Source organism: Ranitomeya variabilis, chromosome 1 (genome assembly GCF_051348905.1).
Source record: "Ranitomeya variabilis isolate aRanVar5 chromosome 1, aRanVar5.hap1, whole genome shotgun sequence".
Taxonomy (NCBI): Eukaryota; Metazoa; Chordata; class Amphibia; order Anura; family Dendrobatidae; genus Ranitomeya; species Ranitomeya variabilis.
The window spans coordinates 749062732-749077321 of record NC_135232.1 but is presented as its reverse complement, the minus strand read 5'-3'; the positions used below and the strand labels follow the sequence as shown (position 1 = coordinate 749077321).

At 43.6% G+C, this 14590-nt stretch overlaps 1 protein-coding gene across 3 annotated transcripts in view; it reads left to right on the top strand.

The window, feature by feature from the left end:
• PIGG (phosphatidylinositol glycan anchor biosynthesis class G (EMM blood group)) overlaps positions 1 to 14590 on the top strand; it is a 168070-nt gene that overhangs the window by 85263 nt on the left and 68217 nt on the right. For all 3 annotated transcript variants that reach the window (XM_077270283.1, XM_077270261.1, XM_077270272.1), the window contains one exon: positions 9386 to 9603. In XM_077270283.1, the coding sequence (XP_077126398.1) occupies positions 9386 to 9603 (218 nt within the window). The remainder of the gene's footprint in view (positions 1 to 9385; positions 9604 to 14590) is intronic.

Sequence of the window (14590 nt, the reverse complement as noted above, 5' to 3'; positions counted from 1 at the left end):
GTTAAAGGAAGGCCACCCACAGATGGCACCAGAAGAATCATCAATATTATCAAATTAATCAATTCCTCTAAACTTCCTTCAACTATAATTACTTTTGACGCAGAAAAGGGGTTCGACAGACTTAACTGGGATTTCCTAAAGCTTTCCCTTCTAAAATTTGGCTTCACTGTGCAGTTTCTGTCATATGTCATGGCGCTTTACTTCAACTCCAGTGCCAAAATTTACCCTAATAACCACCTATCCAACTCCTTTCCAATCACCAATGGCACCAGATAGGGCTGTCCTCTCTCCCCCTTTTGATTATCTTAGCCATGGAACCCTTGGCCCAAAAAATCAGAGAAAATCAAACAATTTTAGGAATTCATACACCATCTCGCCACTTTAAAATAAGCTTTCTGCGGACGATCTACTGATGACTTTCTCAGACCCTCTTAACTCTATAAAAGAAATATTGAAAATACTGAAACTCTTCTTGGATGTATCGTACTTCAAAATCAATGAAGACAAATCAAAAATTCTAAACTTTAACTTAAGCGATGCTCTGATCAGCAAAATAAAAGAAATGTCATCTCTAGGCTGGGCAGATAAGGACATTGCTTACCTTGGAATAACCATTACTAAAGATATTAACTTAAATCCCCTCTAATTTGGATTCTTTAATCGGCACTATCACCAAGGATTTTTCTATTTATGAGATGGAGACCTTTCATGGTTAGGCAAATCTTTAACACTTCCCAAAATACTATACATTTTCAGAACCCTCCCTCTCAAAATATCTACCTCTTACCTAACGATCCTTCAATCTCTAATGAAGTGTTTCATATGGAACTATAAGAAAGCTAGAATCGCTAATAACATCATATATAAAAATAAATTACACGGCGGATTTGGTCATCCAAATATTTCAGCCTATTATCTTGCCAACCTTATTAAACAGAGTATGTACTTGTTGACCCAAGCTGACTCACTGGCCTGGCTTGACTTGGAAATCACTTTAAACAATAATAGATCTCCACGTGACCTGTTATTGCAACATCTGTTTAAAAAATGTTCTAATGTTTCTACTCATCCCATTTTTCACGCTTCTATTCACGCATGGAAGAAGCTAGCCAAACCTAAAAAAGTGTGGATATATTCAATTTCCTAAAAAATCTTCCTCTATCCTTTATTTCCTCTCTTTACAACTACACAATCCCTCCATTTTGGTCAGAACATGGAATAACTAAATTAAGATATCTATGACGGGAAACATTTTTTCTCCTTTTAGGGACCTAAAAAACAAATTTAACCTTCCCACTACAGTTTTTCTACACTACGTGATTCTAAAGGATCATATACATAATTTTCTCCTTAATAAACCTTTATTTTCTGAGGCAACAGTTAATCTTTTGTGCAACGTTAACCACATAATATTTTGGAGTTGCAAAAGTATTTACAATTGTTTTAATAGCGACACTGAATTTATAAAAAACAGCTATATGACCAGATGGGAATCAGACCTGAAACTGTCTTTTCAAAGTAAAAAATGGGAAAATACTGTAACATACTCAGATTCATCTAACATTTCAATATTTTTGCACAAATAATTCTATAAACTACTCTCTAGTTGGTGGTATACCCCTTCAAGACTTTACCACATCAATTAAAAAAATCCGCCAATGTGTTGGAGAAACTGTGGCCTTTATGGGAATATTTTTCATGTTTTCTGGAGCTGTCCCAAAATACAATCTTTATGGGCCCAAGTTTATTAAGAACCTTTCCAGTAGTAACATTACAATCCCCCCCCCCCCCCCCCCAAATGGCTCTATTATGCCTAGGTATGGAAGACTTAAAATCCTCAGACAGACCTATGTTAATCCATACCTTTCTTAGGCTATGTGCACACGTCCGGAATTTCCGCGGAAATTTCCGCGGCAATTCCGCAACTGTGTCGCGGGTAAAACGCATGCGGAATTGGCATGCGTTTTCCCGCTAAACACTAGCATTTTACAAGTGTAATTAGCTTGCAGAATGCGAGCGTTTTCCAAGCGATCTGTAGCATCACTTGGAAAACTGATTGACAGGTTTGTCACACTTGTCAAACATAGTGTTTGACAAGTGTGACCAACTTTTTACTATTGATGCTACCTGCGTTTTCCTCCACCCTGGGTACCAACCGCACATGATCCGCTTACTTCCTGCATGGTGGGCATAGCCACATGCGGAAAGTAAGTGGATCAATGCATTCCTATGTGTGCGGAATCCCCGCGATTCTGCACAAAGAATGAACATGCTGCGTTTTCTTTCGGAATGCGATCCCGCCGCGGAATCGGCGGTCACTGTGTGTGTGTTTGTGTTTACTTATCGGCTTAGTAATGAGAGTGTAGGGCTAACACCTTTTCATTACTTAAGGTACCTTCACACTAAGCGACTTTGCAGCAAGAACGACGACGATCCGTGACGTTGCAGCATCCTGGATAGCGATCTCGTTGTGTTTGACACGCAGCAGCGATCTGGATCCCGCTGTGATATCGCTGGTCGGAGCTAGAAGTCCAGAACTTTATTTCGTCGCTGATCACCCGCTGTCATCGCTGGATCGGTGTGTGTGACGTCACCGCTATGCTCCGCTTTACGGCCGGCCGGCGCTGACACATTCAGTGCAGGGAAGCCGCCGGCGGGGGACGTGACAGACATCAGAAGGTGAGTATGTAGTGTTTTTTTTACTATTACAATGGTAACCAGGGTAAATATCGGGTTACTAAGCACGGCCCTGCACTTAGTAACCCGATGTTTACCCTGGTTACCTGGGTGCTGCAGGGGGACTTCGGCATCGTTGAAGACAGTTTCAACGATGCCGAAGTCGTTCCCCTGATCGTTGGTCGCTGGAGAGAGCTGCCTGTGTGACAGCTCCCCAGCGACCTAAACAGCGACGCTGCAGCGATCGGCTCGTTGTCTATATCGCTGCAGCGTCGCTGAGTGTGACGGTACCTTAAGCCTAGAGCTCTGTGTCAATAACAGCTGCTGACACCAAGCCCTAATACAATTACCCTTATGCCACTGCATTGGCATGAAAAAGGTGGTGTTGAACCAAGAAATTACATCACAAAACGTTTTTGTAAATATTTTTATTTAGCTCAAAAAATCCTTCATTGCTGTACAAAAACACATACAAAAAACGAATACAGAACGCACGTTTTTTCTGCAGCGATTTTCCTGCCAAGAGATGCAGAAATTTCTGCAAGCAAATACTCAACGTGCACACATAGTCTGGCCCTGGCATATCTAAACTGTCACTAAACTGTGCATAAATCAATAGTCCAATATATGTTTTCTTTATATGCTTCATGATTTCGTTTGCTTTTCTTCTGAGCTCATGTTTGAAGAGGTTAGTTGATGTGATGCTCTTCATGTTATTAACTCTGCTAGCAATTTGTTTCTATATGGGGTATGATTCAGCAGAAACTTTCCCCCTCCCTCCTCACCTCTTCTTAGGCTGCATCATGATGTGAAACACTTACTTAGCTGTACCCTGAGAAACCCCTGAGATTGAGAGTTCAAAGTAAAGCTATCTAATAACATATATTCCAAACTTTTATTTGCTATCATCTGTACTATTGATTTCTGCGAAGTTTGTTTTATTTCTATCCAGAATTATATAGGATTCCATATTCTTGCAGGAATTACAATATATCTTTTTTGAGAGTGAATTTATATAGTTACAATGAAGTCAATACAATAGGAATATTTTCTTATGCAGTCTGCTGTATTTCAGCATTTCAAATTAACTCAAGATAAAAATTATTTTATGTGTCGGTGTACGATAGATGAAAACAAATGCTGTGAGCTCAAAATCGGCGCATATTCAGTTAGTGATAAAATGCTCCTATGAGGGATTCCTATCTAAAAAGACATTTACAACGCTCACACCCAGAAGTTTTCAAATCTGTGACTGAGAAAGATCATTGCGACACCAAGAAGCCAGTGCCCAGCACTTCCCGACTTGCAAAGGAGGAAAGACTATGTACCAGTAACATTATTTGCACAGCTTTCACATCTCTTAAGGTACCTTCACACTAAACGATTTACCAACGATCACGACCAGCGATACGACCTGGCCGTGATCGTTGGTAAGTCGTTGTGTGGTCGCTGGGGAGCTGTCACACAGACAGCTCTCTCCAGCGACCAACGATCGGGAATGACAAGTCCCCCTGCAGCACCCGGGTAACCAGGGTAAACATCGGGTTACTAAGTGCAGGGCCTCGCTTAGTAACCCGATATTTACCCTGGTTACCATTGTAAAAGTAAAAAAAAAAAACACTACAAAACACTACATACTCACATTCTGATGTCTGTCACGTCCCCCGCCGGCGTCCACAGGGTTAAAACTGCTTTCGGCAGGAGCGCTTGCTAATGCTGCGCTGCTGCCGAGAGCTTCCTGCACTGAATGTGTCAGCGCCGGCCGTAAAGCAGAGCACAGCGGTGACGTCACTGATAACCAACCTTTCTGAAGATGATAGCCGAGGATTGCAGCACCCAGCTGTGAGTTTTGCCTAGCTGGTTATAGAAAATACAGGTAAACCTAGGCCGTTTTTTTCATTTATTATAGCGCAGGTGGCGGCTGATGAATTCCCCCATCAGCCGCTCCTCCTGTCACTGTTATTAGCAGCAGCAGGGGTAGGCTGATGGGAGTAATAGTCCAATCAGCCGCCTCCTGCTGTCTTTTATCACTTAAATGTAACTTTCATCATTCTCCCCTGCTCGCGCCGATCTCTGTCAGAGCAGGGGAGAATGATGAGAGCCGCGTTCAGGATATGACTAAATACTTTGGAGACTTCTGGTGTCCTTAGAGTTTAGCAAATGTGCCTTTTTGTTGGGCTCTCCATAAATGTGTCGTGACTGTCACACAGCTGCGACACATGGCAGCTGCGGAGCCAGGCAGATGATCAGCGGGAGCGATCCAGGAAGTCAGGTTTCCTCTGCAGCTTATTTGGTAAATGCTATAGCTTGCCAAATAAGCAGGGACCTGAGCAAATTCATCTCTAAAGGTACCTTCACACTAAACGACTTTGCAACGATAACGATAGCGATTCGTGACATTGCAGCGTCCTGGATAGCGATCTCGTTGTGTTTGACACGCAGCAGCGATCTGGATCCTGCTGTGATATCGCTGGTCGTTGCTGAAAGTCCAGAACTTTATTTGGTCGTCAGATCGGCGTGTATCGTCGTGTTTGACAGCAAAAGCAACTATGCCAGCAATGTTTTACAATGGTAACCAGGGTAAATATCGGGTTACTAAGTGCAGGGCCGCGCTTAGTAACCCGATGTTTACCCTGGTTACCATTGTAAATGTAAAAAAAAAAACAGTACATACTCACCTTCTGATGTCCGTCAGGTCCCTGGCCATCTGCTTCCCGCACTGACTGTGAGCGCCGGCCGGCCGTAAAGCACAGCACAGCGGTGACGTCACCGCTGTGCTCTGCTTTTACTTTACGGCCGGCCGGAGCTCACAGTCAGTGCGGCCCTGCGCTTAGTAACCCGATGTTTACCCTGGTTACCCGGGGACTTCGCATCGTTGGTCGCTGGAGAGCTGTCTGTGTGACAGCTCTCCAGCGACCACACAGCGACGCTGCAGCGATCGGCATCGTTGTCGATATCGCTACAGCGTCGCTTAATGTGACGGTACCTTAAGTCCTTAGTTTATTAATAGTAAGGACAGATGTACTATAGGCCTCTGCTCAAGGTTTTTTCCATGTTTAGAAAAAAATACAGATGTGTCATTTGTTCCCTTCATTCTTGGTGTAACACATCCTATCGTGTGCTGTCAGAATACCAACTTCGAAAAAGAAATGATTTTGAGATGTTGCATCATAAAATATCTACCGTATGCTATATGTAAGCGTGACCTTCTAATGGTAGTGATGGGAACTGCAGTGTGCTGAGAGTTTTGCCCACATGTTGTGTGATTTTATATTGCTTGCACAGTCAGTATTAGGGTTGGGGGCCAGATGGCCATTTTGGTCCTGACACAGGTTGTTCCCGCAAATATCACGCTATACTGCTGTTACGTCACAGGTTGTGGAGGCCAAAATAACGTGCTGAACTTAATTGTGATTATTTTTATTACTTTATTATATAATTCTTATTTAATATTGGTCAGAATTAAGAATGTTAACTAGTTGCTACTTTTAATAGATATCAATAACACATGTTACAATAAGCCTTATCGTATCAATAGCAGCTAATAAAAACTGTATAATATACAGCATGATTCCCCCACAACCCATACACATACAGTATGATTTACACCAAACCTCCTCTCCAAACTCAGTATGATGAACCTCACAGCCCTCCTCCACATTAAATATGATTGACCAAGCAGTTCCCTATACATACAGCTCTGGCAAAAATTAAGAGACCACCACATCAAAACCCTGTCATGGGCAGCTCAATCTCCAGACCTGAACCCCATTGAAAACCTCTGGAATGTAATCAAGAGGATGATGGATAGTGACAAGCCATAAAACAAAGAACTGCTTACATTTTTGCGCCAGAAGCAGTGTGAAAGACTGGTGGAAAGCATGCCAAGACGAATGAAAGCTGTGATTAAAAATCATGGTTATTCCACAAAATATTGATTTCTGAACTCTTGTTACAACATTAGTATTGTTGCTTCTAAATGATTATGAACTTGTTTTGTTTGCATTATTTGAGGTCTGAAAGCACTGTTTGTTTTTTAATTTGGACCATTTCTCCTTTTCAGAAAAAAAATACAAAATTTACGGTATTGCTTGGAAATTCAGAGATGTTGTCAGAAGTTTATAGAATACATTTACTCAAAAATATACCTATAAAGAGAAAAATAAGACAAACTGAACATTTTATATAATGCTGTATATAATGTCTCTCACAGCACCCTTCCACACATAGTATGATGGACCCCAAAGCCTCTCCATTCCCCCAACCCACAGTATGATGGTCCCCACACACAGTATTATTATTCCCATAGCCTCCACACACAGTATGATGCCACTCTTTACACACACACAGTATGATAGGCTCACATACACACACACAGAATATAAACATACACATAGAATGATAGGCCTCCATATACACACACAGAATGATAGGTTGCCATATCCGCACACAGAATGATAGGTTGCCATATACACACATACAGATTGATAGGCCCCCATACACACACCATAATTCAGGCCCCCATACACACGCAGTATGACAGGCCCCCATACACACGTAGTATCACAGGCCCCCATACACACGTAGTATCACAGGCCCCCAGACACACGCAGTATGACCGGCCCCCATACACACGTAGTATCACAGGCCCCCATACACACGTAGTATCACAGGCCCCCAGACACACGCAGTATGACCGGCCCCCATAAACACGTAGTATCACAGGCCCCCAGACACACGCAGTATGACCGGCCCCCATACACACGTAGTATCACAGGCCCCCATACACACGTAGTATCACAGGCCCCCAGACAGGTCAGCTCACTCCTCTTGCCTCTCCGTCGCCGCTCTAAACAGGTGAATGTTGTTTGTCTTATTACGAACCTGCATATAGCTCCGTCTAGCATTTCTCACAGTATGCCATTTTTCCCTGAGGAAGCCGCCACAGCAGCGGCGATACGCGTGGGTTTGCACCCCACATCCCCTTTCCCCCCCTTTCATGTGCCTCATTTCTTTCTTCCATCAGCCTGCACCTGCCTGGTATTTCACCTGTCCCTTTTGGTATCTACAGGGCGTATGTATATACTCATTCAGGTCTCAGATGGCAGTGTATTTCTGGTGGGTTCCATAATATATATACCCGTGGCCATATAGCATTGGTCTATTATAGGCCTACTAGCACTATATACTGTTTCTTCTCCTGTGCATTTTTTTAGGCCATGTGGTATCATGATATCTAGGCACTCTTTTGTATATATATATGCTTATATCTATTATTTTTTCAGCCATTTGTTGAGGGGCATATATTTATTGTTTATTTTTGATCTCACAACTACTAGGTGTCTTTAGCTATATACTTTCATCATATGGTATTGCACCTTATATGCATCTAGTTTTCCTCTTTTGCAGGGGCGGGGATGTGGTATGTCATTTTCCCTATACTAGGAAATGACTGTTTTGCAACGTTGTGCTGTGCTTTGCACTTTTAAATGTTTTTAGTCTTGGTTTCTGTTTGAAATGTGTTTTCTGTGCTATTTAATAAAAATCAATTTTTTGGTACATATGTATTTATATCTTTTCTTGATAATCAGTTGTGGTGCTCCTATATATATGGACATGATCTTTCGCTTTGTCTGATTATTATCTGGTTTCTCAGTCCATAGTGAGCCCCAATGGTCTTATATTCAGTGGTGCCCCCCGCTCTCCTGATCTCAACAGGCCCCCAGACACACGCAGTATGACCGGCCCCCATACACATGCAGTATGAGAGGCCCCCATACACGCGCAGTATGACAGGCCCCCATATACACGTAGTATGACAGGCCCCCATACACACGTAGTATCACAGGCCCCCAGACACACGCAGTATGACCGGCCCCCATACACATGCAGTATGAGAGGCCCCCATACACGCGCAGTATGACAGGCCCCCATATACACGTAGTATGACAGGCCCCCATACACACGTAGTATCACAGGCCCCCAGACACACGTAGTATCACAGGCCCCCAGACACACGCAGTATGACAGGCCCCCATACACACGTAGTATCACAGGCCCCCATACACACGTAGTATCACCGGCCCCCATACACACGTAGCATCACAGGCCCCCAGACACACGCAGTATGAGAGGCCCCCATACACGCGCAGTATGACAGGCCCCCATACACACGCAGCGTGACAGGCCCCCATACACACGCAGCGTGACAGGCCCCCATACACACGCAGCGTGACAGGCCCCCATACACACGCAGCGTGACAGGCCCCCATACACACGCAGCGTGACAGGCCCCCATACACACGCAGCGTGACAGGCCCCCATACACACGCAGCGTGACAGGCCCCCATACACACGCAGTGTGACAGGCCCCCATACACACGCAGCGTGACAGGCCCCTTACACACTCAGTATGACAGGCCCCCATATACACGCAGTATGATGGCCCATCTAGACCCCCCACATGGTGGCAGCCTCAGGCCAGACGGGAATATAATGGATGTGGCCACCGCACTGCACTTTGCCCAGGTCTTTAGTAGGTGAATGCAATAAACACACATGAATCATTTTTTTCATTCTTAGTTGGTGTGAACACTTATCGTACAATTGTGATATTGCTAACTGTAATTTTGCTATAATAATAATATTGTCTTCTCATGAATGATCTATCTTCTACATTTTTTATAAATGAATGTTATTGATTTTTCAGATGATGGTGTAGAACAATTTAGGAAAGCAGAAAAGTTGCATGCAAATTGGATCAAGCTTTACCTTGAAGGGAATACTTCAGAAGTTCTCACTAACCTTGGCAGAAAACTAATCAAACAGTATTTAGAGGCCCTGCAGAAGCTCAGCATGTCCTTAAGCAAACAAGTTGCAGAGTATGACATCTACTCAATGACGGTTGGAGGCATTATAACTCTAGAGGTAGAATGATCTCATCTGTTAAATGTCTAATGTATTGCTTCTGATGACTGTTTCCTTTTTATTGCATGTACGTAACTGTGGGGAATTATGAGTATTCACAGCCTCAACCTTACAGGGGTATATTCACAATTAACATCTACAAGGGGAAATTATCTTGACCTTTTATTCATAAAATGACCATGCTCTTTAACCTTGTGATTATATTTGAGAAAGTCAATAGGCTCTTTAAAAGGTAGCTGTCAGCTGATTCGCACTGCCCCAAAAATTGCCGTCTTCCCTATACAGTGTGGACAATGGGGCGGTTCTCCTTTTGGAGAGTGAGAAGCTGGCGTAAGGAGACAAAAGGTCATGCAATTATAGTCAGTGACCAGATGGGGATATGGCTGTTCGACTAGACAACTTGTCCCTGGCAGTGCTTTCTACCATGTTCTCTGAAACGCCACAGTGGATTTAAAGTAAAACCTATATATTTAGAATCCATAAACCAGAATCTGATTCATAATGTCTTTTTTTAGAAACTTTATCAATAATTTATAGTCTGCTGTTATTGAACCTTTCATCCTGCATAGAAAATCTACCTCCTACCTGTTATTTTGCAACAGCGAAAATACGCAGCGTATTAAAGGCAATAAAAGCTTTTTGCCGACACACAGCCTTAGACAGCAAAAGATATGCAGAATGTGGGTTTAATAAATTAGTATATTCCTAAGATCATTACTTTTTATGTATTTATTTCTAAAATACGAAACCTGACAATTTTCCAGTACACACCTAAAACACAAGTGCAATATCCCACTGATGTAGTGATTATTGTAGTTATGTAAATAAAAAAAGGCTGCATTCACGCTTCCATATGAGTGTTGCCATGCAAGAGAAACGGACTACTGTATTTTTCGGACTAGAAGACGCATCGGACCATAAGACGTTCCCCAAATTCTGGGGTGGAAAATAGGAAAAAAAACAAGTTTTATAAGATGGGGGTCCATCTTATAGTCCGAATTTAAGGGTATCATACCTGTGGGCCAGCGGCGGTGGAGTGGGTTCAGAGGAGGCATGGTCCCTTCCTCAGGAAGCGTCGCAAGTGGGGCAACGCTGTGGGCCCTGGGTGGAAGGTGGGGGTATCCGATCAGTGCGATGCTGCAGGCCCGGTGTTGGCGGTGAGGCAAAGTGCATTGCGTGGAGCGGGGTCCCTTTCTCAGGAAGCCTGCGGCTGCAGAAGCGTGGCAATGCTACAGGCCCGGTGTCGTCGGTGAGTAGATCAGAGTGCATTATTGATTTCCCGGCAGCCATTTTTCTCAAGCCGTGGCTCACTGGAGGCGGCATGTGCGGCGATTGAGATTTCGGCTCACGCATCGCCTCCAGTGGCCCACGACTTTAGGAAAATGGCCGCTGGAGGTGGTGCATGTTCAGATTGAGATCTCGGCTCATATATGCCGTGGCCCACGGCTTAAGGAAAATTGCCACCGGGAAACCAGTCATGCATTCTGCTGTGCAGGTCCAACACCGGACCTGCAGCATCGTTACACTGCTGCTGCCACCGGCTTCCTGAGTAAGGGATCCTGCTCCACCACCGCAGCAACCCCCCCGGTATGCCTGCTTTCAAACTATATGATAGTCCCCCTATTTTCTTCCCATATTTTTTTGGGAAATATACATCTTATAGTACTAACAATACTTCATTTTTTTTCACACTTGTCCTCATACTTGATGTGCATTTCTTTTTTTCATCCATTTTTTTTTCCACTGAAGCAAGTAGAGTGTCTGAACTTTTTTTATCCATTGACTATTAGCAGACGATCTGTTAAAGAGAACCTGACAGCTAATACATGCTATCCCAATCAAGGGATAGCATGTATGAGGCACTGTCAATATGATCTCAACCATATATGTTTGACTCTAAAATGCTGCTCCATGTCAGAGAATTACATACATTAAAAGCCAGACCGAGCTGCTCTGGAGGCTAGTTGGACAGGCAAAGTGTTTTGTTTTTTTCCCCCGATGTATCAGAGTACACATTCCTGGCTGAGATCATACAGCCAGGGTCTGATACATGCCGCCCCTGGATTGGGCATCTGTCTGGTACTCATCAAAAACGGATGAACCATGAATGGAACTGTGGAGTACAAAGTATGTCATCTATTTATACAGCTCCTCATTGTAAGGAACCTCCCGGACACATTGTTGATGGGAGATATGTATCACATACAGTCATGGCCAAAAGTATTCACACCCCTGCAGTTCTGTCAGATAATACTCAGTTTCTTCCTGAAAATTATTGCAAACACAAATTCTCTGGTATTATTATCTTCATTTAATAATAATAATAATAATAATAATTTTATTTATATAGCGCCAACATATTCCGCAGCGCTTTACAACTTATAGAGGGGTCTTGTACAGACAATAGACATTACAGCATAACAGAAATCACAGTTCAAAACAGATACCAGGAGGAATGAGGGCCCTGCTCGCAAGCTTACAAACTATGAGGAAAAGGGGAGACACGAGAGGTGGATGGTAACAATTGCTTTAGTTATTTGGACCAGCCATAGTGTAAGGCTCGGGTGTTCATGTAAAGCTGCATGAACCAGTTAACAGCCTAAGTATGTAGCAGTACAGACACAGAGTGCTATTAACCACATAAAGTGTATGAGAACATGATGCGAGGAACCTGATTATGTTTTTTTTTTTTTTTTTTTTTTTTAATTAGGCCACACAGGGATAGTTAGGTTAATGCGTTGAGGCGGTAGGCCAGTCTGAACAAATGCGTTTTTAGGGCACGCTTAAAACTGTGGGGATTGGGGATTAATCGTATTAACCTAGGTAGTGCATTCCAAAGAATCGGCGCAGCACGTGTAAAGTCTTGGAGACGGGAATGGGAGGTTCTGATTATTGAGGATGCTAACCTGAGGTCATTAGCGGAGCGGAGGGCACGGGTAGGGAGGTAGACTGAGACCAGAGAGGAGATGTAGGGTGGTGCTGAGCCATGGAGTGCTTTGTGGATGAGGGTAGTAGTTTTGTACTGGATTCTGGAGTGGAAGGGTAGCCAGTGTAATGACTGGAACAAGGTAGAGGCATCGGTGTAACGGTTGGTGAGGAATATGATCCTGGCAGCAGCATTCAGGACAGATTGGAGCAGGGAGAGTTTGGTAAGAGGGAGGCCGATTAGTAGAGAGTTACAATAGTCCAGACGAGAATGAATAAGTGAGACAATAAGAGTTTATGCAGAGTCGAAAGTAAGAAAAGGGCGAATTCTAGAAACATTTTTGAAATGAAGAAGATAAGAAGAGCGAGCTAGTGATCGGATGTGGGGGGTGAATGAAAGCTCGGAATCAAGGATGACCCCAAGGCAGCGGGCATGTTGCTTGGGAGTAATGGTGGAACGGCACACGGAGATGGCAATGTCAGGCAAAGGTAGGTTAGTAGAGGGAGAGAACACGAGGAGTTCAGTTTTTGACAGGTTCAGTTTCAGATAGAGGGAGGACATGATGTTAGAGACAGCGGTAAGACAATCACTGGTGTTTTCTAAGAAGGTCGGAGTGAAAGCAGGAGAAGAGGTGTATAATTGGGTGTCGTCAGCATAGAGATGGTACTGGAAACCAAATCTACTGATTGTTTGTCCAATAGGGGCAGTATACAAAGAGAAGAGGAAGGGGCCTAGGACTGATCCTTGAGGAACCCCAACAGTAAGGGGAAGGGGAGAGGAGGAGGAACCAGCAAAACATACAGTGAAGGATCGGTCAGAGAGATAGGAGAAGAACCAAGAGAGAACGGTGTCCTTGATGCCGATGGAGCGGACCATAGTGAGGAGGAGCTGATGATCCACAGTGTCGAATGCTGCGGAAAGATCCAAGAGAATTAGCATGGAGTAGTGACCATTAGATTTAGCTGTTAGTAGGTCATTAGAGACTTTAGTGAGGGCACTAATTTGTCTTAAATGAAAAAAACAAAAAAAGAATTGTTCTAAAGCCAAACTGGATATAATTCCACACCAAACATAAAAAGGGGGTGGACAAAAGTATTGGCACTGTTCGAAAAATCATGTGATGCTTTTCTAATTTGTGTAATTAACAGCTCCTGTAACTTACCTGTGGCACCTAACAGGTGTTGGCAATAACTAAATCACACTTGCAGCCAGTTGACATGGATTAAAGTTGACTCAACCTCTGTCCTGTGTCCTTGTGTGTACCACATTGAGCATGGAGAAAATAAAGAAGACCAAAGAACTGTCTGAGGACTTGAGAAACCAAATTGTGAGGAAGCATGAGCAATCTCAAGGCTACAAGTCCATCTCCAAAAACCTGAATGTTCCTGTGTCTACCGTGCGCAGTGTCATCAAGAAGTTTAAAGCCCATGGCACTGTGGCTAACCTCCCTAGATGTGGACGGAAAAGAAAAATTGACAAGAGATTTCAACGCAAGATTGTGCGGATGTTGGATAAAGAACCTCGACTAACATCCAAACAAGTTCAAGCTGCCCTGCAGTCCGAGGGTACAACAGTGTCAACCCTTACTATCTGTCGGCGTCTGAATGAAAAGGGACTGTATGGTAGGAGACCCAGGAAGACCCCACTTCTTACCCCCGAGACATAAAAAAGCGAGGCTGGAGTTTGCCAAAACTTACCTGAAAAAGCCTAAAACGTTTTGGAAGAATGTTCTCGGGTCAGATGAGACAAAAGTAGAGCTTTTTGGGCAAAGGCATCAACATAGAGTTTACAGGAGAAAAAAAGAAGCATTCAAAGAAAAGAACACGGTCCCTAAAGTCAAACATGGCGGAGGTTCCCTGATGTTTTGGGGTTGCTTTGCTGCCTCTGGCACTGGACTGCTTGACCGTGTGCATGGCATTATGAAGTCTGAAGACTACCAACAAATTTTGCAGCATAATGTAGGGCCCAGTGTGAGAAAGCTGGGTCTCCCTCAGAGGTCATGGGTCTTCCAGCAGGACAATGATCCAAAACACACTTCAAAAAGCACTATAAAATGGTTTG